Below are 26,122 nucleotides of genomic sequence, written 5' to 3'. Positions count from 1 at the left end.
TTGCATCGGCCTAATTACAAATAAATAAAAGTTAAAAAAATCAAAAATTTCAAAAACTTCAAACATTTGAAAAAATTAAAATTAAAAAAAAAATAAAGTTTCAGAAATTTCAAAAAAATTAAAAATTTCAAAATCTTTAAAAAATTGAAAACTTTTAAAATTTAAAGGTGTTTGATTTTGGGGGGTTAGTGAGTATGAGTGATATTTCTCGTGGTTATCGGTTCATCATGTGTGTGTGAGTTGACAAGGAATCACTCAGGCAACGAGTGTGTTGGTGTGTAAAGCTACTGAGCGAGGCCAGACGGGTGGCTGAGAGCTGGAGAGCTTTCGGCAGAGTTCAAAGCTTTCGTCTGCAGCAGTGGCTATCGCGGTGTGCGTTCTGGTTCGAGTATTTGCTTGAAAGTGTTTGCGTAATGCCGACGAAGTTGAATTGCCGACAAAAATAGGGCTACTCGAGTTAAAGAGAGCGAGCTCTTTGGAATGTTTTTTGCGAGGCATTCAGCGTCAATGAAACAACGGTCATCATCACGTCGCCGTCATCGACGACGCTCTCGTGCTGGGCTTAGCGCGGTGGGCGGCTAGACTGCTTTGATCGGAGCGGTGCGCTTGTTGGGCTGACTTCTGCACCAATGTTGCCAATTATGAGAGAGGCAAAGGTTTTTTTTGATCCCGATCCTGCACTGCATACACAAACACAACAGTTAGAGAGAGAGATTGAAAGTCCTTTCTACACTAGAAGCTGAAACGGTAGGAGATCAAGAGGGTTGTGTTCCTCATCAGGTATGCTTTTCCTTTTCAGATTTTTGTACTCAGCAGTTTTCTGTAAGGTGAGTCTGATTAATTTTATTTGCATTGTTTAATTGTTACATGTGCACACATGTCAGAAACAAATAGTTAATTTTTAAAATTTCATTAAATTTTTGAACTCACCAGAATTGGTGATCTATGTTATTACTTTTTAATAAATTTCACTTACTCTACCAACAGAGAGCGAGTTGTGGCGCTATAACCACGGCAAATAGTGTCCAGGGCATTTGTGGAAATACTATGTCCCATCCTAGAGGGTCCCGGAGCACCAAAACTTCTTAGCATGGTGCTCCCAACGATAAATTGCCAAAACAAACAGGAACGTGAGCGGGGATCCCCACGTTTCTTCCTCCCTGTAGATTCAGAAATGTATTGCTGTTTGAACACTCGTGCTCAAACTCAATCCAATTCAACGAATCATCTTTGCGGTAAACTTTACGCAGTTGGCCTGGCCGCTTTAACGTTTGTGATGTTTCAATGCATTCTAATGCAATGGCGCACTGCAAATGTTGATAATGACAAGAAGATGCTAGGCGTCAATCAACCTAAGGCATTCTCCAGGATGCCCTCGAAAGACTGGCTGCGCTAGGGTTAGATTAGATTAGATTAGATTAGATTGAAAACTTTTAAAATTTAAAAAAATTCAAAAACTTCAAAATTAAATCATAATTTTTTTAAAAATTCAAATATTTCAAAAATTCAGTAATTCTGACAAAAGTGTAATTTTCCCTTTAAAGTTGAATTAAGTTGAAAAGAAGGGAAAAATCTCTGGTCTGGTAACTGTTGCCAAAGGTAAAATTTCCCTTTGAAGACAACTTCAAATTTTCTCTTCTTCACAGAAGGAAAAACTCTCTTGACTGTTTAACTGTGGGCAAAAGTTGAAATTTCGCTTTAAAGTTTAGTGTTTAGTCCCTTGACTTGTGTACTTTAGCAGATATCCCGAGTAAGGACAGTTGTTCAAAAGTTTCAAAAATCTAAAAAAAAGTCTTTTTTTCAAATTTTGAAATTTTTTAAGTTTTTTTTTTTTTATTTTTTTGAAATTTTTAAATGTTTTGAAATATTTGAAATTTTTAAAATATTTGAAATTTTTAAAATATTTAAAATTTTTAAAATATTTGAAATTTTTAAAATTTTTAAAATATTAGAATTTTTTTAAATATTTAAATTTGTTGTTACTTTTGAAATTTTTGATTTTTTCTTATTTTTGAAATTTTTGATATTTTTAAAACACGTATCGAGATTTTCTCGATCGTTAGTCGTAATTTGTCAATGGTAGATCGAGTAGTTACGATCGAATGATCTCAATCTACTATCGACAAATTGCGATCGTAATATTATATCGTGAGTCGAGAAATTACGAATGCAATAACCACGAGCATTTTTAGCAAATGTTCTCAAAATTGCTCACCTACAAAATGTCGAAAACGCCAAATCGATCAAAAAGTTGCATCAAAAGATACAGATTTTTGAATTTTCATATATGATTTTTGTACGGACAGCTACCAAATTTGTATGGAAAATTATATGGACAAACTAACGATGCAAAATGGCTTCTTTGGGCATACAGAAGGCATCAAGAAAGTTTCAGCCGGATTTAAAAAATACAAAGAAAAATCGAATGACGAAATCTCAGAGAATTGCTCAATGGAGGAATTTTGCATACTTAAAAGGGATTTCGGATATTTTCTTCTTGAAAAACAACCCTACGCTTCCGTTTTCGTTTCTCTCTCGTTTATATCATCTTGTTATCTGTTAGTGTATATTTTATACAAAAAAAATACGCATTTCTTCACAGGTCCTCTTTGCATTTGCACATAATAGTAAACTATTTCGCTTGCTTGCTTGGTTACATTCACAACGTACGTGTGTGTGGTGTGTGTTCTAATGTTGTTCTCAAACCGTTCATGTGTACACGAGGGTGTGTGTGTGTGTGTTGGTGTGTGAGTAAAGCACTAACATTACATCAACTGGACCGACAAATCCGCGCGTGGGGGCGGGGGCACAACTCAATGGGACGTTTTCGACTCGACTATTCTTTTTGGACTGTTGTTATCTCTATACATCTTTTAACCTGCTATTTCTCTGTTTTGTTTTACATCATTCTGTACACCGTGTGTGAGTAATTGAAGTTTATTTGGCTTGACAGTGTGGCTTTACACTACCTTTTCGATTCGATTTATTTTTGTTTTTGTTGCTCATTAGAGTTTAATTTTATACGCTGGTTTTTTTTTGTTCTATATTGCTTTATTCAGTATCAATTTTAGGATGGTTCATTCATCAGCAAGTGAGTGAGAGAGAAGGACGTCTTCATGCAACAAGCTGGATTATTGTTAAATCTTTTTTAATTCGTCGTTAAATTAAAGCGTTTTTTTTTTGTAAAAACAGTTACTTGCTTTGTTCGCTAAAAATACGAGTTGGAAAATTGGATAAAAAGTTTGTAGATTTAGAATGATTGCTAAATGATAAAATCTAAACGTCTATAAATAAAATAAAATTGTTCTCATTTTAGAAATGAAAGAGGGCGCGTTGAAAAAATAATAATATTTTAAAGGACTTTTGATCACGTTTTTTGTTCCGTCTGAGACGTGATGAGAAAAATAGATTTGTTTTAAAAATTCCGTTTTCTGAAGAAAAATGGAAATCAGACGATTAGAATGAGCGTTAGATTGAGGGTAAAACTTTTAAATAAATTTTGCATATCTAAACTAAACAGAAACCTTCCTGTTCAACCGCCGCAATCAACTGACAACCGATCGATTCGGTTGCTGCTCGGACGTGGCTGCCGCCACCATCACCAGACTCTGTTCCTGCGTGATGGCCGACAGCTCCTTGAGCCACTCGTCCAGCACGACGGCACAAACGGCCAAATCCCGCTGCCGCTCACTCCCAACCCCGTTCACCAGCGAATACTCCAAACTGCTGTGGCCACTTCCGGGCTGTGCCATCGAGGTCAAACTTGCTGGACCCGCCGCCGCTCCTCCTCCTCCCACAGTTCCAGAACCGATTCCGACCGGCAGCGAAGGGTGGTCCATAAATTGCGTCTCAGCCTCGCGGGATTCACGCCGACTGCTGCCCACCATGAGCAGACTGCTTACGCCGGAACTGCTGGTCGTGGTCGTCGTCGAGGGAGACGAGTTGGACGACCCGGACCCGGATGGGGGGAGATGGTGCTGCGAAGCGGAGGGTGACGGTGTCACCGAGGACGAGCCGCCGAGACTGCCGGAGGTGGAGTTGTTGCTGTTGGAGCCGCCTGGTTGGTGGAGAAACATTGGATTAGAACGGAAAATTGTACGGGGACTAACAACTTTTTACAAATAAATTACACAATTTACAAACTCTTTCGGGCAAAATGCAAACACGGCAGATTAGCATTACTAATTTACTATTTTTTTTAAACAAATAATAAGTGAAAAAACACGTGCAATTTGGAATGATACTGATGATTCATGTTCATTTATTTTTTAAACATTTCAATCTTTCAATTTACGATAACTGAAAATCAATCATTGATTTGAAATATATACATTTAAAGATGCAACTAGTTTAAGTTTCTGTAATCTTTTTATGTAAAATCATAAGTTTTTAAGGCCATAGAAAATCGAGGAGATTACAAAATAATTGATTCAGAAAATACAACTTTCATTGCAAAATCATGTACTATTAAGGATACTCTGAATAACGTTTATTTAGATTTTTTTGAAATTATATTTTCAGTACCGTCAGTGGGGGTGACATTGAGTCTGGGGGGTGAGATTGGGTCAAAGTGATTTTTTACGGATTTTACCATTTCTCAGGTTCTTCTCAATGAAAATGAATTAATTCTTTTGAAAGGGTTGTGCAGGGGATATCTTAAGATGACTTCGCTGAAAAAATCTCGTTCCTAGAACAAATCCTGTTATTTTGGCAGCTGTCTAAAGTTGGGGTACGTTTTTGGCCAAAAATGACCTCTCGAAAAATCATTTTTCTAACATTTTTGTAAGAATTGCTCGAAAACTACCCAAATGTTTGAAAATCTCCACTTCAAACATTGTAGCGTGTCAATACGATTCCCTCGAACAAGACACACTGTTGCATGACTTGTTTTTACCATATCGTTGTATTTGAGCATCATTTTAGTTTCATTTGACCCAATGACACCCCCTCTAAGGGGTGAGATTGGGTCAATTTTCAAACAATTGGCATTTAAGGTAGTGTTCATAAAAATCCACCGTATTTTGGGAAAATGTTAGTAAACTATCTAAGAACAAATCTACGTTGAAAAATTTTCAATGTTATTTAAATTGTTTTTGTTATTAATAAAATACGAGAGGTGTATCGTTTTTTGACTCATAGTCACCCCCACTGACGGTACCAAACATCAAAAATAGACGCAAAACTTTAGGAAAATTTTCATATTTTCATGAATTAATATTAAATTTTTTTGAAGAATTTTGACGGTAACATGACTATTACAATGTGTAAAAGCATTTTTCAATAATTTTATAATAATTTAAAATCAGGCTAAGGCTTTTTTTTCATAAAATTACATTTCCTACAATTTTGATATAGTGGAGTAACGAAAAATGTCAGAGGTTTCAAATCTACTGTTGTGTTTTCATTCGATGAAAATTAGTTTTTTTTAATTTTAAGTATTCTATCAAATTGAGCGTCTACACAACTTAAAAGTCCCTTTGACACAAAATTTCAAATCATCACTTTTTTAGTCTGTAAACAATTAAAAATACGTTTTTTTTAATTTGAGTAGTTTTCTACAATTTTGCAAATTTTTTCGCGATTTTTTAAATATTTTTTTTATTTGAATGAAACTTTGCTCAATTTAAAAAAAAAAAATCAAAAGAAAGCATTTTTTAAAAGGTCCTAAAATAAATAATTATCTTTATCTCATATACTCAAGATTTTAATTTTTTTAATAAATTTATTGAAAAGTTCAGCAAAATTTGCAAAAGCTTGAATTTTCAACACTGAAAATCGGACGATTAGTTTCGGACAGAGACCAATTCATTTTCATCGATTCGAATTATTTGTGAGGCTGTATCTCAAAAACGAATAGCCCGTTTTTCAGAAAATCTCTTAAAGATTCGAAAATTTATACCTAAAAGTTACCACATTTTATCCAATAAATATTTTTTATTCAAATATTAAATATTTTTGAATGATTTTTTTTTCATTTTTATCTTAGATATTTTCTAAATAACACTTTTTCAAAAATTCATATCTACTTAACATTTGTGATGATTTAAAAGATGTATTTTTTAATCCTCTAAAACACATAAAAAACGAATTATTATACGAATTAAAATTTAAGAGCAGTTCTCTACGAAATCGGTCTTTTTTCTTAAATTTGAATTTTTGTATTTTTTTATCAAACTGAAACTTTTTTGGTGCCTTCGGTATGCCCAAAGAAGCCATTTTGCATCATTAGTTTGTCCATATAATTTTCCATACAAATTTGGCAGCTGGCCATACAAAAATGATGTATGAAAATTCAAAAATCTGCATCTTTTGAAGGAATTTTTTGATCGATTTAGTGTCTTCGGCAAATTTGTAGGTATGGATATGGACTACACTGAAAAAAATGATACATGGTAAAAAAATTTTTGGTCATTATTTATTTAACTTTTTGTCACTTAAACTTGATGTGCAAAAAAACACTATTTTTATTTTTTTTTATTTTTTGATATGTTTTAGAGGACATCAAATGCCAACTTTTCAGAAATTTCCAGGTTGTGCCAAAAATCTTTGAGCGAGTTATGAATTTTTAAATCAATTCTGATTTTTTCAAAAAATCGAAAAATCAAATTTGCAATCAAAAAGTACATCAGTGAAATTTTGATTAATTGTACCGTTTTCAAATTAAATCCATTTTTAGGTGACTTTTTTGAAAAAAGTCGCAGTTTTTGATTTTTTTTTAAATTAGTGTACATGTTTGCCCACCTTTGAAAAAAATATTTTTGAAAAGCTGAGAAAATTTTCTATATTTTGCATTTTTAAACTTTGTTGATACGACCCTTCGTTGCTGAGATATTGTCATGCAAAGGTTTAAAAAACAGGAAAACTGATGTTTTCTAAGCCCCACCCAAACAACACTCCATTTTCTAATGTCGATATCTCAGCAACTAATGGTCCGATTTTCAATGTTAAACTATGAAACATTCGTGAAATTTTCCGATCTTTTCGAAAAAAAATATTTTCAAAATGTTTAAACCAAGACTAACATTTTAAAAGGGCGTAATATTGAATGTTTGGCCCTTTTGAAATGTTAGACTTGGTTTAAAAAAATTTAAAATGTTTTTTTTCCAAAAGATCGCAAAATTTTACGAATGTTTCATATTTTAACATTGAAAATCGGACCATTAGTTGCTGAGATATCGACATTAGAAAATGGTGTGTTGTTTGGGTGGGACTTAGAAAACATCAATTTTCCTGTTTTTAAACCTTTGCATGGCAATATCTCAGCAACTAAGGGTCGTATCAACAAAGTTCAAATGTGCAAAATATAGAGAATTTTCTCAGCTTTTCAAAAATATTTTTTTCAAGTGTGGGCAAACATGTGCACTGATTTTTAAAAATTTAAAACTTCGACTATTTAAAAAAAAGTCACCTAAAAATGGATTGAACTTGAAAACGGTGCACTTTATCAAAATTTCACTAGAGTACTTTTTGATTGCAAATTTAATTTTACATCAAAAAATGAAGTTAAAAAATTTTTGCGACCAATTTTTCGATTTTTTTTTAAATCAGTATTGATTAAAAAAATCATAACTCGCTCAAAGATTTTTTGCACAACCTGGAAATTTCTGAAAAGTTGGCATTGGATGTCCTTTAAAACATATCAAAAAATAAATAGAAATAGTGTTTTTTGCAAATCAAGTTTTAAAGACCAACAATTTTTGTAACGTGTATGATTTTTTTTTTCAGTGTAGTCCATATCCATACCTACAACTTTGCCGAAGACACCAAATCGATAAAAAAATCCTTCGAAAGATACAGATTTTTGAATTTTCATACATCATTTTTGTATGGCCACAGCCAAATTTGTATGGAAAATTATATGGACAAACTAATGATGCAAAATGGCTTTTTTGGGTATACCGAAGGCACCAAAAAAGTTTCAGTCGGATTAAAAAATACAAAAATTAAAATTTAAGAAAAAAGACCGATTTCGTAGAGAACTGCTCTTAAATCATAAAACGTTGAATGAAAAAAATGTTTTTTTTTTGCTTTTTTGTTGAAAAGCCTAACCTACAACTTTGCCGAAGACTCCAAATCGATCAGAAAATCCCTTCTCAATGATCATGATCAATGATGCAAAATTACTTCTTTTGACATAGAACAAAGTTGCATCCAAATTAAAAAAAAAAATCGAAATTTAAAAATCGCGTTGAAAAATTACAAAATCATAGACTACAGAGGTTTGTTTTCCGAGAGGAAGCAAAACAAAAAAAATAATAATAATAAAGCATTAAGAACCTTCCACATTTACTGTCTCTTACAATGCTTGAAAATGGATCTGTCACTGAATGGGACTGCGCGATATTTGAAAGAACTTACTGTCAGCGATTATTTCCGAAAACGAAATTTGATCGCTCACACACAGCGCACAGTGGGCGAAATGGAACCCAAATTCGGACTTAATTGAACGCGGCTGGTTCCCTGGTATGAATAATAGTGTTTCTTATGTAAAAAAATCCGGGGAATCGATTGGTGATGGTTTCATCCACCGCACGAAACGGCAAAGGGTCCATTTTGCCCCAATTCCCCATTTTTTAACATTTTTTTCTTGAAAATCGGTCTGTATTTAGAGCGGAGGCTTTTTGCGGCCTTCCAAAATGCACTTAACTTTTGTGAAAATGTCCCAGAAATCCAGTAAAAATGACCACTTGCACCGAAAAAATCATCTAGGGTCCATTTAACCCCAATTCCGCTGTGAAAGCATTTTTGGCCGTTTTCAAATGTTAGGTCAGATTTTAAAAATCTGAAAATATTTTTATCGTAAAGATCAGACAATTTTACATAAGAATGACGATTTGCACTTGATAGTTTGACACATTTATGTTGATAAAAATAAATTGTATGTGAAAGGCAGTTTATTCTGCGTTTGGGAAAATTGGCCCAAAAGTGATTCTTCAATCTTTTTATTAAGTCTAATTTCTATATCAACATAAATATGTCAAACTTTAAAGTGCAAATCGTCATTCCTATGTAAAATTGTCTGATCTTTAGGATAAAAATATTTTCAGATTTTTAAAATCTGACCTAACATTTGAAAACGGCCAAAAATGCTTTTATAGCGGAATTGGGGTTAAATGGACCCTAGATGATTTTTGCGGCGCAGGTGGTTATTTTTACTGGATTCCTGGGACATTTTCACATAAGTTAAGTGCGTTTTGGAAGGCCGCTTAAAGCCTCCGCTCTAAATACAGACCGATTTTCAAGAAAAAATGTTAAAAAATGGGGAATTGAGGCAAAATGGACCCATTGCCGTTTCGTGCGGTGGATGAAACCATCACCAATCGATTTCCCGGATTTTTTTACATAAGAAACAGTATTATTCATACCAGGGAACCAGCTGCGTTCAATTAAGTCCGAATTTGGGTTCCATTTCGCCCACTGTGCAGCGCCTACCACGATCGTCATTGCTTGGCGACGTCCGGTGAACGTAAACACAAAGACGAACCGAACGAAAAATGAACACCACTCCAGCAGTCGCCCGAACTCGTGTTGTCTGGGAGAGATGAACAAACGAGCATTCTCTGAGCGATGTATTTCTAGAGGCAGAATGTCAAAATCAGGTTGTCGCGGTGAAGACGACTGGAGTGTTCTGTCACCTATTACAAACAAAGTCGAAATTTTGTAAGCACTGAAAATACAGTCCATACTTAATTATCTGAAGGTCTAGGATAAAAATCAATTCGGATAATCAAATCAAGATTTTTTTTCTTTGTAGATTTTTTGATTGTTGGGTGTATGACTCGTAAACTATTTTAAAGTGATGTAGATTTTTAAACTCCAAGATACCGACCAAAATGGCGGCGATAAAATCTTGAACGAAAAATGCATTTGTTAGTTTAATACGCACTCAACGGTTAAAACCAAGGTCCTGATTTTCAGTTCAAACGAACCTTTACAGACTGGAGTGCGCAACCATTCGCGAGCGAACACGACACGCTGGCTACCAGCGACTTGCTCAATCGCTTCACTCAGCGTAACAAATACTTCGTGAAGTTCTTTTCCTACTCTGTCCGTCAACCCGAGTCACACATGCTCAGAGAGGAGAAAGCCTTAAAAAATACTAGCGCGGTGCTCACTTGGCCTGCACTAACACAGTTTGCCTTTGTTTGAATTTAGTATGGTGGAAATTACTGTCTCAATAAAATTGCGAAATATTATTGATATCACTGATTGTAAGCAATTTCTTAATTTGTGGATATTCGAAATATTCATATTCAGCGATTCCACGTCAAACAAGCAGAATCCAAATCAAAAGAGATTTGGCTCTAATTTGGCACGAGAGTTCCTTGGCCAAAATAATTATACCCGAGATTAGTCCAGTATTTTTTTTTGTTTGACGGTTAGGGTGGTCCTTGCCGAAATAGGGTGGTCCAAAAATGTGCGTTTTTTTTTAAACTTTCGTAAAAAATACATATTTCAAAAAATCATGTTGCCGGAACAACTGAACTAAATTAACTAGCCACTTTTAAAGATGACAGATGACTTTGGTAGATGCCATATCGGAACATTTTTTATTTGGATCGTGCTAGTTTGTCGTGGAATGACTGTATAGTTTTGTTTTTGAATGTTCTTTCTGCATATTTTAGCGTATAACTTATTATGGAAAACACGATATGACATGGTTATAGTAAAGGATTTTTTCTTCTAATAATAACATAGTAGGGAAAAATCATGCAGTTAACGAAAAAGTTTAAAAACTACTGAATGCTAAGAACGATGTTTTCAATCAATCAGCAAAAGCTTTTTCACAACCATCAACGTTAATTGACGGATTATTTTTAACATTGATAATTATGAAAAATGCACTGCAAACACCAAAACTAAAGGAAAACAAAACAAACAAAAGAAACTGCCCATCCACCACCCTAAAATTTTGACAGAAATCTACGAAAAGCAAAAGTTATGAAGATTTTTTTTTGATAGACAATTTACAACGAAGAAATCCCAAACAATAGTTAGAGAGTATTTATCTACAACGAACAAACGAGTAAAACAATAAAAATAAAGATGCAATGATATTTACCGGTAAAAAATTGAAATACTTGTGCTATACCAGATGAAGCTGAGAGGTACAAATGATAGAAAAACGGAATGGATTGGTATTTATTATGCTGTTTTTTTTAAACTATCAGAAAAGTGTGTGTGACTTTGTGTGTGGTATGATTTGGGCTTTTCAAACTTTAATCACTTGCACGAAACTATGAAATTGCTGAATTAACACACTCCGAAGAAGCTTGATCACACCGGCAGGCTTGAATGATGGGATTTTATTTGATTTTTTTTAAAATGATGAAACGATGATTGTGAAACATTTAGAACAACAACAAAAATTAAGCGTGATTTTTTGTGTTTAGTTACAAGTTGTCTTTACTTTTGAATTTTGTGTTTTTTCGGTGAAGGGCTCACTTGAAGAGTAGTTTCAATTAAACTGTAATTTCTTTTCCGAACAAAATAAAATGAACTGAAAACAAACAAAAGCACGTAAACACCTCTAAGAGCTAGCGCAAAACCGCACAAATGCTGGGTGAGTGAATAAAAATAACCAAAACAGAATGTTAACAGAAGCTCTAAACTAATTGAACTAGAAAAACTTGGCGATTTTTTTTTTTTGGCTTGGAAGCGTAAGTGTGAAGATTTTTTGTTGCGCGATTTTAAGGTGTTAATTTCATTTCAAAGAAGAAATTCTCAGAAGCTCAATGCGAAATTATTGGATTTTTTTATGTGTGAAAAAACTAAACTCTTTCGAATGTATTTTGTGGTGTGAGGAGAAAAAGGAAAAGCGAATAAAAAAACTAAACCAAAGAAACCGAAACAACTCACCGGAAGAGCCAGGCCGCCGGAAGATGCTGGAAAACGAGTTGGTAATACTTTTCCGCTTGGTGTCGTTCCGCTTGAATGGGTCGTACGACGAGCTGGGCGTCAGTTGCATCGGCGTCGTCTGCGACAGGCTGGAGGTGATGGAACTGCCCGTGCCACCGCCACCATTCGAGAGCCTCGGACCACCCGGGCCGGATCCGCCCAGGACCACGTTCGACTCGATGGCGTTCTTGCGCATGTTGATGAGTCGGAACTCGCGATCCACCAGGAAGGAGCGCGCCACGTCGACGATCTCGAGCGATTCTTCGCACTCGGGCAGCTCGGCGTCGATTTGCTGCTTGAGGATTTTCAGGACCTGACAGCGGGTGAAGGCAGACATGGTTAAGTATGATTTAAATTGATGTGGACTCTTCGTTGGAAGATTTCCCATCAAAAACATCAAAGTTATGGTCCACCTTGAGTCGATTCATCACATTTTCTACATCCACAGGAGAAAATCCTCGCAGAACGACCCAGTGTGGTCGCTCGCTAAGTCTTTCGTGAGTGGTAAGAATTGTACTTCCAATGTTTTTTTTAAAAGGTCTTATAAGCTATATTCCCTAAGTTTATAGGACCTTCTCGAATAAAACTAAAAAAAAATCAAAAAATATCATATAAATTTTGATGTTTAGAATTCTTGGTCTTATTTCAAGATATTGGCGCTCATTGTTCAAAATGTTCCAAAAACAATTGGAGGCTAGAATTTTAGCATTTTTTTGAAAAGGCACTATAAACAAAGGGAATTCCATAGCATGTAGAAAAATTAAAAAAATGTATTTATTCACTTATTTTAATTTCTGAATTTAACAACTATTTTTTTTGTAAATTTAGAAAATTCTAACAAATTTCAAATATAAAAAATAAAATAAATATTTTGGAAATAATATTTTTTTTAAATTAATTAAGAAGTTGGCAAATTAAAACAATTACAAATCAACAAATTTCGAGATGTAAAGAATAAAAAAATTCTAAAAAGCTAAAAAGAAATCTAAATTTAAATAATAATTCAAAAAAACAATAGCCTAAAATTTGAAAAATTCATACTTAGGAACTTAAAAAATACAAAAATTTAAAAAAATACAGAGATTTCTTTTAATTAAGAATTTATTAAGTTCAACATTAAGTTAAAAAAAAACTAAAACAAAACAAAATATAAATTAAAACAATTCAAGTCTAAAAATAAAAACAAATAAATTTTAAAAACGCAAAAAAGTCAAAATTGGAATATGATTAATCTTTTTTCAAATTTCAAAATAAAAACTTAAAAAATTATGATTTACTTATTTTAATTTCTGGATTAAGAAACTAAAAAACAAAAATGAAAATTCAACATTGGAAAAATAATAATTAAAAAAAAATAAAAGTTTTAAATTTATAAGATGTAGCAGTTTTTAGGTTAAATAACAAAAAAATTCAATAATAAAAAAGAGACTGAGATTTAAAAAACTAAGTATTAACAAAACAATAAAGTAACAAAAATCTGAAATTTTTTTAAATTGAAAAAACTGATTAAAAAAATTGAAAAATTTGGAAAATTCATTTGTCAAAATTTTAAATTCAAAAATAAAAAAAAGTATATTTTTCTTAATTCAATATAGAAATTGAATTGAAAAAAAATGTAAAGATTTTAAAGAAAAAAAAAAAACACAATTTAAATAAAATTTAAAAAATTAATAAATAGATTGAAGTTTTTTAAATTAAAGCTAAGGAATTTTGATACACTAAAATTTGAAAAATAAATGGATTTTTTATTTAGGAATTTTGAAATTAAAAACTTTAAAAACTTAACTTTTAAAAAATAAAAATAAAGAAACAAATTAAAATGATGTTGAAAAATCTAGAAAATTAAAAAAAAATTAAGGTTGAAAGAAATGAAACAAAAAAAATTAAAGAAATGAAAAATTGAAAAATTACAAAAAATCATATTTTTTAGAATTAAAAAACTTGAAATTTAAAAAATATAAAAAGAATAAAATCGTAAAGAATAATCCTCAGTAATTTAAAAATACTAGAATTTAAATAATATAAAGATTTTTTTTAATTAAAAATTAAAATTAATCGTTAAAAATATTTTTTTAAATCGCTTGTATTTAAAAATTGTAAGCTAAAACTATACTAAGAAAAAAATTAAATATAATTAAAAAAATAACAATCAGAAATTTTAAACTACTAAAATTTTAACATTCGGAGATTTTTTTTCTAATTTATAAATTCAATAGAAACTAAAAAAAGATTAAAAAAAATTAAAATACGTTGGAATTTATGATGTGTAAAAAATTACCTGAATAAAAAAAATTAAGATTTTAAAAAAGTCCATATAAAAACTATGTAAAAAACATTACAATTTTAAATCAGGAATTCAAAAAAACAAAACAAATTCAAAGATTTTTTTTTATTTTCAAAATTTAAAAAATGAAGAGCAAAATTTAAAAAAAAATTCAACAAAAACACAACAACAAAAATTTACCTAAAAAAGTTGGAAATTAAAAATATAAAAATGAAAATTAAACATTATTTTAGATTTATTTAAAAAAAATTGAAAATTTCAACATTTAAATTTTAACTTCTTCATAAACTGTTGTCCCTATCCAAACTGCAGTCCCGCTTCCTCTAGTTAGCGATGACAATTTCAAGAGATTTCTACAAAAAAATCAAATTATTTGCTCTACAGCATTGCCTACTCGAAACTAGGTGTCCGAAAGCTGATTGTTGAGGCAATTGCAAACCTCTTTACACCTCAGATTCCATCCACCACGGGATTCGAACTGACGACCTTTGGATTGTGAGTCCAACTGCCTACCAGCGACTCCACCGAGACAGGACCCAGCCTTAACAAACTGTAATAGAACTCGAAAACTTTTTTCACTGACCTGATGGAAGGACGGCGTGTCGGACGTGGTCGGAATATCGGGCCGCAGCAGTATCGAGTGCAGCAGCGGCAGCGGGAACCACGCCAGGTGGCTTATTAACCCGGTCAGGTGTAGATTCACGTACAGACAGTTGCTGGTGAAGGTTTGCAGCTTGCCCCAGATGGCCGTCAGAAAGGGACCTGTTGGATAGATAGTTCAGCAATGCGATTTCTCAAAGAAATAAGTAGCAATTCGTCTCACCCAAACTAACAGTCCCCTGCGCAAACAGATCCTCCGACAGATCCAGATCGACCACCGTGTCCTCCTTCACGCTGGAAACCTTCCACGACTCGTGCCGCCGGCCATCCTCGCTTCCACCGGCACTTCCGCCACCGCTGCAAATCGTCATAATGTTGAGGCTTTCGTAGCCGCTGCTATCGCCCAGCGATTGCAAACTGTCCAACTGTTTGGTGGTCGCCTGCAGCTGCTGTTGTTGGTTCTGGTGCTGCTGGGCTGGCGATTGGCACTGACTCGATCGGTGATCCTGCTGTTGTTGTTGTTGATCCAGCAGCAACTCGACGGCACTGTCCGGCGCCGTCGTCGTAAACTCCGCCAAGAAGTTCTTGATCATTTGTACTTTGTAGGTCCGGACGTCCTCGCCCGAGTGGCCTCCGCCGTTGACGCCGTTGTTGACCAGTTTGCTCAGCTTCTGGTACCGGTAGATGTTGTTCCACTGGTCGCAGGCGTGCTTGCACTGGGTTATTCGGTTTCGGGCATCCAGCAGGTACGCCTGGTAGCTGGCCAGCAGCGTTTCGCCCGTGTTCATTCCGTAGTGGTTCCAGTTGGCACCGATCGTTTTGCTAATGGTTTGTCGTCCACCGTTGCCGGCGCTGCTGCCATTACCGTTGTAGTTGTTCGTGTTCAGCACGTTGTTGACCTTCTTCATGATGTCGGGGGCCACGTTCAGAAAGTACTCGACGGCACTTCCGTACGGGTCACTGCGGTTCACCTTGTACCGGTGCGATATCGGTACGTGCTGGCAGTTGAGCAGGTACTTGAGCATTAGCTCCAGCATCAGGTCCTCGCAGTTGAGGGCCAGCAGCGTGTCGAACAGCGACAGAGTGATCATGCAAAGCTGGGGGGAGGGAGCAAACGATTAAATTATTCACTTCGAAAATCCAAAATTGATGTTTTTTTTTACATATTTTGTTATTTTAATCTTAGAATTCTGACCTTTTTCTTAAGCGAACTCAAAGATTTGGTTACCATCTAGGATTATTTGATGAGTATTTGGAAAAATGAACAAAACAGAAAACATATGTATAATTAGAGTCTAACAAAAATTACTACATTTGTTCCGGTGTGAACTGAGCTCAAATTCCAAAATATGAGCTTTATCGAAGTAACAGGAGCTGGCGCTTTGCATTTGAATTTCAAACGGGATGAAAACGTAGAAAGTAACTTTTCAAAAACGATTATTTTTATTATCATTGGCGTGTAGGCCAGATCCTTGTTTAAAATTGTACATACCCATGATATTGAAGTTTTGAACTCTCTGGAGCTCTCGACATGCTTTGAATGATTTTTAGCAATTTATGTATGTGAAACACAATTTCAGAAATGGACTTGGTTCTTCCTAGAATTATCCCTAAATTAGCTATAACTTGAAAACGGTACATCCTACTGAAAAAATGTGATGTACTTTTCGATTGCAAATTTGATTTGGCTTTTAAAATTGAGTCTTGAAAAATATATACAACATTTGAAAAAAAAAAACTTATCAAAACTTCATACCTTTGTGAAAGATTTGTTGTCCATACTGTTCTGCAGCTCAAAAATTGCCTCTTTTTGTCCACTTATAACAGCCAAAATTTGATCTGCACTTATTTTTTTTTTTTGGAATGTTATCTGTCAGCCATCAACATTTCATCCGTAGATATCAGCCAAATCAGAAAATATAAAAATTTATGTTTCGTGAAATTGGTCGAGTTTGTAGAGAAATACTCAACATGTACTAAAAACAACAATCTACTATTTCATTACAATTATCTTGAATATTCCGATTTGAGAAACAAAAATCTAAAACATTTCTCAAGGAGGTATTAGACTATGGCAAAAAAACTGACAGTTTGCCAAACAAGCAAACTGGTCTGGGGCAAACTCGCAAGCAAAGCCAAATGTATGTAGGCTGCCGTTTCTGCAAACAAATGCAGGCAAACAAACTAAGAAAGCAAACTACCAAACTGTCAAAAAGTTTGTTTGTTTGTCATAGTCTAATACGTCCTTGAGATTATTCCATTTGTACTTTGAAGGAAAATCGGGTCCCAGGAATTGGCAAACAAAACTCTGCACTACAAACAGAGCGGACTCGATAATTTGAATGGAACTGCAAACAAACAAATAACAAATGTAAGCGGATGATTCTGGGTTCGATTCCCATCTGCTGCAACCTTCCATCGGATGAGGAAGTAAAATGTCGGTCCCAGCCTTGGTTGTTAGGCCGTTAAGTCATTCTAGGTGTAAGAGCTGTCTCCATGCCATAAGTACAAACAACACACCAAACCAAGCCTACTCCGGTGGAATCGCTGGCGGCGGTTGGACTCACAATCCAAAGGTCGTCAGTTCAAACACTGGGGTGGAAGGTTCCTTGGAGTAAAAGAGGTTTGGGTGCTCTCCCCATTCAAGCCTTCGGACTCCTAGGTTCGAGCAGAAACTTGCAATAGAGACCACAAAAGGGGGTCGTTAATGGGGATGGTTTGATTTGATTTGCAAACAAATAAAATCAATGGAACTGAGCAATTCTCTACGAAATCGGTCTTTTTTATAGAATTTTAATTTTTTAATCCGACTGAAACTTTTTTGGTGCCTTCGGTATGCCCAAAGAAGCCATTTTGCATCATAAGTTTGTCCATATAATTTTCCATACAAATTTGGCAGCCGATGTATGAAAATTAAAAAATCAGTATCTTTTGAAGGATTTTTTTTATCGATTAGGTGTCTTCGGCAAAGTTGAAGGTATGGATATGGACTACACTTAAAAAAATGATACACGGTAAAAAATTTGTTGGTGATTTTTTATTAATCTTTTTTCACTAAAACTTGATTTGAAAAAAAAACACTATTTTTTTTCATTTTTCGATAAGTTTTAGAGGACATCAAATGCCAAATTTTCAGAAATTTCCAGGTTGTGCAAAAAATCTTTGACCGAAATTTGATTTTTTTTTATCAATACTGATTTTTTCAAAAAATCGAAATATTGGTCGCAAAAATTTGTCAACTTCATTTTTCGTTGTAAATTCAAATTTGCAATCAAAAAGTAGAATTTCATTTCTTAAAATTAGTGCACATGCCTGCCCAGTTTTGAAAAAAATATTTTAGAAAAGCTGAGAAAATTTTCTATATTTTGCTTTTTTGAACTTTGTTGATATGATGACCCTTGGTTGCTGAGATATTGCCATGCAAATGTTTAAAAACATGAAAATTAATGTTTTCCAAGTCTCACCCAAACAACCCACCATTTTCTAACGTCGATTTCTCAGCAACTAATGATCCGATTTACAATGTTAAAATATGAAACATTCGTGAAATTTCCCGATCCTTTTGAAAAAAAAAAAATCAAAATTTTTGAAGCAAGACTAACATTTTAAAAGGGCCAAATATTCAATATTACGCTCTTTTAAGATGTTAGTCTAGGCTTATAAATTTTGAAAATATTTTTTTCTAAGTGATCGGAAAATTTCACGTGTCTTGGGCAAAGTGATGATTTCTGTTCAGTTAAATTTGTACACGGACAACCCGTTTTTTTAATTAACTTTGCTTAGCAAAAGTTTTATTTCTCAAAAAAATTGTTTAATTTTTGAAAAATTTTGATACGTTTTAAGGGACAAAAACTGCAATTTATGAGCCATAGAAAAGTGTGAACTTTTTTTTTATTTTACTTGAAAACATTTTTTGACTTCAGTTTTTGAAGTAAAATCAAATTTGCAAACGAAAAGTACAAGTTTTTTTCGATTTTTTTTAATAGTGTCCGTGACTGTAAGTGCCATAAAATATTTTTTTTCGAAAACTTTAGAAATTTGCATAAAATTGCCCAAGAAAAATTGAAGATTGTTAAAATACAGCGAATAAAATAAAAAGTATGAAGAAAATTTTAGTTTTTTAAAAGTTTCATCAAAATAGTATTTTATTTTCTAGTGCCAATATCTCAGGTCTCTAAAAGTTCTGTTTTGCCTTCCTCACTGAGGTAAGGCTATAATCCTGCTCTAAAAATGAACTTTTTATTAAAAGCTCGAAGACCCACCTTCATATATACATATCGACTCAGAATCGAAAACTGAACAAATGTCTCTGTCTGTGTGTGTGTGTGTGTGTGTGTGTGTGTGTGTGTGTGTGTGTGTGTGTGTGTGTGTATGTGTGTGTGTGTATGTATGTATGTGTTCAAAAATCTTGCCAAGTTTTCTCAGCACTGGCTAAACCGATTTTGATCGAACCAGTTGCATTCGACTTGGTTTAGGGACCCATACATCGCTATTGAATTGTTTGAAGTTTCGATAAGTAGTTCAAAAGTTATGTATAAAATTGTGTTTTCAAATATATCCGGATCTCAATTATATGCAAGTAAAAGATGTCCGGATCCATCATCCAACCCATCGTTGGTTAGGTAATCAAAAGACCTTTCCAAAAAGTCTACAACATCGATGATCTGGCAACACTGTCTCGAGTTATGACCACTTAAGTGATATTTATGTACTTTTTTGAAGCCGGATCTCACTTAAATGCATGTAAACGATGTCCGGATCCATCATCCGACCCATCGTTGGTTAGGTAATCAAGAGGCCTTTCCAACGAGTCCACATAATTGAAAATCTGGCAACCCTGTCTCGAATTATGATAACTTAAGTTATATCTGTGTACTTATTTTTCTGGACCTAAAAAAAATAGCTGAAATATGTGTCCAAACCACTCATATTACCCATTGTTGGTAAAAAGTGAGGAAGGCATCAACCACATAGGTGGATTAAGTTAGTTTTTAATGTTAAAAAATGAATAAAATTGTGAAATTTTGTGATCTTTACGAGAAGAGTTTTTTTTTTATTTTGAAACCAAAACTAACATTTTAAAAAGCTAAATTATTCAATGTTACCCCCTTTTGAAATGTTAGAAAAAGATATTCAAAAATCAAAAGGATACACCTAGGGAAATTTGGTGGACCATACAAAATAGTTCATATTTATTTTGAAAATACAGATTTATCAAAAAAAAAACATCGTTTTCAGGTTGTCAATAGGTGGCGGCAAGTGTTAGATAAATATAAGAAATCGTTGAATAGATATTAGAAATATAATTTCAGTGATTCATGAACGAACATGGAAGATCTAGCGGCATTGTAGTGAGGTATTGATAATAATGCCGGATTAATGGGTTTTATAACGTGGTATGCTGTAAATTTTGATGAAATATTTTCTTGAAAAATTCGCAATTCGCAATTTTCAGTGTAAGAACGGGCCTTGACCGATCTTATGCACTAGGTTCTCGACGAACACGCACTGCCCTTACACCTACATCTCACCCTTGCTCTGAGTCAGTACGAGCAGCACGCTAGAACACGCTTTGAGTGTTCGTGCCAGGCATGCACACCTTCTTTTCCGGTTACGCATTTTAACTCGGCCGGGGGTGGTACATTACGTAGGGTTTGATGTAAGTATAAGCGCCTAACCATTTATAGTGTGCCTATCAACTTTCATCTAAGCAAATACTGTTTTATTTTTAGTTTGAATTCAAAAACTTATTGTTATTTACTGTGTATTGTTTTCTCCTGAAATCTTCCCTATTGTTGAGTCGTGTTTATCTGTTGCTATTTCTTTTGTCGCGGTGTTTTGTTACAATTTTTGGTCCTAAGCATGTTATAAAAGTTTACCAAAAATACAATAGTAATATTTGTGTTAATCCTTCAACCATTCCATAAATTGAGTAAGGGCTCAAACCTCACTTGTTTGAAAAAAAAGGGTGAAGATTGAAAACAATAGACAGTAAAAGAGAATTTATTTTATAAAATTCAAGTATCAATAGTAAGAGAATGATGAGCGTATTTTGAAGAATAAAAATGAGAAGCTAGATGTATTAGATCAAAAAAGATTAGGCGAATGATAAATAGACTTGATATTGCTAGTACATTCAGGAAAAGTATATTTTTAAGAAAAAAAAAAAAAACAAAACAAAGTTTGTTACAGCAGTATCAATTGATAGAAAAGAGTGGAAAAGCTTTGAGAGATAAGAGAATCAAAAGTTAGTAAAATTAAAATCAAATGTTGGGTATTAAATAGAAGAGTCAGTGAAGAATTGGGAATCAGAAGAGCAAAATAAAAATAGGAGATAGGTGGTAGCTGAGAATGAAGAGAAGAGAAACCCCGTTGTGCGATGTTTCAGGTACATCCACAGCAGCTGACTCAACATACTGCGAATCAAAACAATACCGTCTACAATCACAAATTACTTCCCTTTCCCACGCCCCTTTCTTTTAGCCGTCTCGACTCTGACCCGCGGTGGTCAAAGGTTTACGATCCGTTTCCACAGGCCACCAGCTAGGTCATCATGAAAACCAAGCCAACGTGGAGGTAAGAAAATAGGACACTCGCAAGGAACCAGAGCTATACTGTTCTGATCAAGATAATTCGGATGATCTAACAGAACTACGGATGTAGTTAGTTACGCTCCTTCCAGGATGTTCCTTACGTGGACGTCAACCGATGAGCACGCAACAAGGTCAGTGCCATTGCATGCTCTTAGGTATCAATCCTTGGCCTGCATGAAATATTTTCTTGAAAAAGTAAAAAAAAAAAAAAATCTGTTTAATAATATTTAAATTTTCGAAGCATTTTCAGTTGAAAAATAAAACTTAGTTAGATGAAACTCAGATTTTTTTTTTAAATAATCAATTTAAAACTGTATCATAGCAACCAGTTCTCATCATTTGGAAAACATTTTTTAATGGGTGAAAAAAATAAATAAAAGTATTATTTTTTGACAATTTTAACCGTAGTATTTGATAATATAATATAATAATATGAATCTCATAGCGTAACAGCTCGGATGGCATGTCGGCGGCAAAAAATATAATCTAGGACCAGGGTTCCAATTATTTGCAGTTCGTATTATTATGTAGTTTATGAATCGATGCACTTAAAAAAGCCACTCACCCTCGAATCGTTGCTGTTGAGCCGCTCCACCAGCACGTCCAGGATGCGCTGCCCGTCGAACTTGTCCGTGTCCAGCAGGAAGCGCACAATGATCTGGATCAGGCCGGGCTCGGAAACCGACCGGACGATCAGATCCAGATAGGCCATCGCCGAAACCTGCGACTCGACGTTTGTCTGGAATTGACCTCGACCTTTAAATGTCTGTGTGTGTGCGTTAAACGCCCGTTTTTTTTTTTTTGTAAATTGATATTGGTTTGGGAGGGTTGTTTTCATTGTTCATTAAGGGGGCGTGTGTGTGTATTAAAAAGGAAGAACATTTTGTTTTTGCAGTTTAAAAAATCAGGGATCAGGGATAGGATTGCACGAATAAAAAAAGGAGCAGGAGGAAGGAAGAGAAAAATTAAATTAAAATATTTATATTAGTTATTTTTTTTTGGTCAGCGAATAAAAGAACGAGAGCTCGGACTTGTGTCAGTGATGTCAGTAACGGACATTATCCCACGCGAGTGAGTTACGGGGAAGTGTTACACATAGAAAGAGAGAGAGAGCGATCCTACAACGGGTACATTACGAGAAGTGGGACAGAGCGATAGAAGGACACCGGACTGCTGAGGGTTGATGATGTTACTGTTGTTGGTTGGCTGATTGGTGGACTGTCGTGGAAATGTAGGTGAGAAGATGCTCCATCACCACCACCACTCTGGGGGAAGTTACGATTTATTCTACTCTAGTGGAGACTTTTTTAATGTTGACCTGTGAAAAATGAGCTGGGATTTTCTAAGATTATTGTATACTGAATACACTAAATAAAAATTATCAATAGCTTACACCTCTAATATATACATTCCAAAATAAAATAACAGACTATTTAATATTTTTTCCTACCGTTCATTGCTTTTTTTTCTAGTGATGATTTTAATATATTATTTAAATTTTAAGTACTTTATTCTCAGCTTAACGGTGCACATCAACCAGAGCTTTTGCAACCAAATTTTTATTACAGACATTTTAGTATCTTCAAAACTACAGATACGTTCGAAATATTTTTGTATTCATCCCCTAATGTCCACAAAGTATTACAACAACAAAGTTTGACTATTTTTACAATCACGCTGTTGCAGTATTGGGTCCGTAAGTTTGACAATTTAAGAATAAGAGGAAAACAACTTCCTTCGTTGCTGTGCACCCTTTATTTTCCACCAAATATGGCAATTTCAAGAGTTTTTAATTTTTGGTGATTTGGCTTAAACTTTGTCGGAGACTTGACTAAAAAGCCCCTATTTTGCAGCTGTTTGTACAAACATGGTTCATAAATATTCGAAAACCTGCATCTCGGAAATGTTTTTTTATCGATTTGGTGTCTTGGGGAAAGGTGTAGTTATTTATATGGCATATCATTTAAAAAGTATATATCTTTTTAACAAAAAATAAATATAACATATTACATATTTATTATTTTTGTTTTTTAATTGTTGAATTTTACATAAAAATTTCACGGAGTTATAAATTTAAAAAAAATTCATGACTTTTCAGTATCTTTTTTTTTCATCGTCTTAAAAAAAAGAAAAAATGCATTTTAGATTGTTTTCAGTTGATTAGAGAATTCTAATCAGTTTCATGGAAATTTTGAAGTTTTTCGGAAATTTTTTTTTTTGCCCTCTGATTTTTCAGACCAATATTGAAGGGGCGACATAAACTTTGAAAAATATTTGAAACAGCCTTAAAACAATATTTATTCTTTCTTCATTCAAAAAACAAACTTTTTCTTCATTTAAAATTTTTTTTTTATCTTCATTTTAAAAAAATAGGAATTTTTCGAACATTTACATTGTTTTATTAGGGATGCCCTTTGATTTTTCCGTTTGCAAATGTTGATCTCAGAATTTTGAAAATATTTTAGTTGAAAAAATCGAAAAATTTCACAAAGGCTTATTTTCCTTGTTTTTTTTTTTTTTTAAAAAAAAAGAAGGAAAACAATGTTCGAAAATTTAAGAGTAAGTCTACAATATTTTTGAAAACTCATGATTTTTTCAAATGTTGATACATTCGTGAAAAATATCATGTCATATCAAACAATGAAACAAAAAATCAATAATCTAATCAATAACTACAACTTTGTTAAAGACACCAAATCGATCGGAAAATTTCCTACCAAGTTTCAAAGTCATATTTTGTTTGATAATGTAGCAGAAATTCACAAAATACCAACATAAAAAAGTCACAAAATACCGTAAACTTTAAATGGATTTCTCGAATGATATAGTTATTCATGTGGATTTCCCAAATTTTACGTGAATTTTCAGATTTGATTTAGTTAAGTTCAAATAACCTTTCACTTTGATTTTGAAAATTAAAAATTACAAAGGGCCGGATGTTATTAATTCAGCTGGCAATAACTTCCAGAGCAAGCTTTTATTACATCGTGGTTACCAAGGTTAGAGATCTGGTTACACTGCTCAAACATAAGGACACTAAAATTAAAGGTTTAGTTTTTAGTAACTTTGTAAAACTGTTTGAAGCGATTGTGTTTAAAATTTGATTGAAAACCACTTCCGACATCGTACTGACTTCCGGAACCACTTTTTCTGTACGTATTTAGTCATGTATTTTGTATTTTTAATCAGTCAATAAGTTTGGCTATTTTGGCAACACTGTTCTGCGATACCATGACGTGACTTTAGTGGTTCTTCAATGATATTTTGAAGAAAATTATTTCCAGGAAACTATAAAAACTATTATTTGCCAAATTATTGTTCAGAAATTTGAAGAAATTTTCCGATAACATGGTGTCGATCCAATTCCCAAAATAAAATTCCCTGACTTTTCCCTGACCTCTCCAGACCACCATTTTTTTTATTTTCTATTTTTTACTAACATATTGTTTGGAGCGTTTTTATATTTTCATGCATTTTATTTTTTGAATATTGGAAATTTAAAATATTGAAAAAATTCTATGACTTTTTTATTTTATTTTTTTAACGATGCAAAAACTCAAAAACTAAACGAACGAATTTAAGAATTTAAGAAACGAACATCCAAAATGAGCAACCATGAAATTGTCCTATGTTTTTTTCTACCTTGACCAGAGCCTACAGATGATCATTCACATTTGTTTTCATTTTATAAAAATTCGCAATTCGCAATTCGCAATTTTCAGTGTAAGAACGGGCCTTGACCGATCTTATGCACCAGGTTCCCGACGAACACGCACTGCCCTTACACCTACATCTCACCCTTGCTCTGAGTCAGTACGAGCAGCACGCTAGAACACGCTTTGAGTGTTCGTGCCAGGCATGCACACCTTCTTTCCGGTTACGCATTTTAACTCGGCCGGGGGTGGTACATTACGTAGGGTTTGATGTAAGTATAAGCGCCTAACCATTTATAGTGTGCCTATCAACTTTCATTTAAGCAAAAACTGTTATTTTTAGTTTGAATTCAAAAACTAGTTGTTATTTTACTGTGTATTGTTTTCTCCTGAAATCTTTCCTAGTGTTGAGTCGTGTTTATATGTTGCTATTTCTTTTGTCGCGGTGTTTTGTTATAATTTTTGATCCTAAGCATTTTATAAAAGTTTTTCAAAAGTACAATAGTAATATTTGTGTTAATTCTTTGATCACTCCAAAAATTGAGTAAGGGTTCGAACCTCATTTGTTTGAAGAAAAGGGTGAAGATTGAAAACAATGGACAGTGAAAGAAATATACTATTTGAAGAATCAATAGTAAAAGAAAGATAGTAATTTATGAAGTAGATAAATAAATTAACAATAATTAATAAATAGAGGTAACAAACAAGCTTAGATTGTATTGAGGGCAATTTATAGGGCAAATGAAAAATTATTCAAATAGATAAATAAAGAAAAGGCAGATGATAACAAAATTGACATCGCTGCCAAATTAAGGGAAAGCAGAAAGTATGTTACAGCAGCATCAATTGGTAAAATAGAGTGAAAAAGCGTTGAGAAATAAGAGAATCAAATGAGTAAAATCGAAATCAAATGGAGGATAGTAAACAGAAGCCGCGTTAGAAAATCAGTGAAACAAAATAAACAGAAGATAGGTGGTAGCTGAGAATGAAGAGAAGAGAAACCCCGTTGTGCGATGTTTCAGGTACATCCACAGCAGTTGACTCAACATACTGCGAATCAAAACAATACCGTCTACAATCACAAATTACTTCCC

General features: G+C 33.7%; 1 protein-coding gene across 8 annotated transcripts in view; it reads right to left on the bottom strand.

Moving 5' to 3' along the window:
* Window positions 1-2,516: 2,516 nt before the first annotated feature.
* The window catches only part of LOC6048574 (UPF0518 protein CPIJ015043), a 66,631-nt gene continuing 43,025 nt past the window's right edge, over window positions 2,517-26,122 (bottom strand). For 6 of the 8 annotated variants that reach the window (XM_038251458.1, XM_038251459.1, XM_038251460.1 and 3 more), the window contains 6 exons: window positions 21,941-22,141; window positions 15,006-15,879; window positions 14,766-14,944; window positions 11,860-12,211; window positions 11,063-11,101; window positions 2,517-4,057 (listed from right to left, as the gene is read on the bottom strand). In XM_038251458.1, the coding sequence (XP_038107386.1) occupies window positions 3,546-4,057; window positions 11,063-11,101; window positions 11,860-12,211; window positions 14,766-14,944; window positions 15,006-15,879; window positions 21,941-22,141 (2,157 nt within the window). In that variant the 3' untranslated portion in view covers window positions 2,517-3,545. The remainder of the gene's footprint in view (window positions 4,058-11,062; window positions 11,102-11,859; window positions 12,212-14,765; window positions 14,945-15,005; window positions 15,880-21,940; window positions 22,142-26,122) is intronic. The other 2 variants (XM_038251464.1, XM_038251465.1) reach the window with 2 other exon arrangements.

Source organism: Culex quinquefasciatus, chromosome 2 (genome assembly GCF_015732765.1).
Source record: "Culex quinquefasciatus strain JHB chromosome 2, VPISU_Cqui_1.0_pri_paternal, whole genome shotgun sequence".
Classification (NCBI taxonomy): Eukaryota; Metazoa; Arthropoda; class Insecta; order Diptera; family Culicidae; genus Culex; species Culex quinquefasciatus.
Note: the sequence above shows the minus strand (reverse complement) of the source record. Positions and strands in the feature narration are given on the sequence as shown.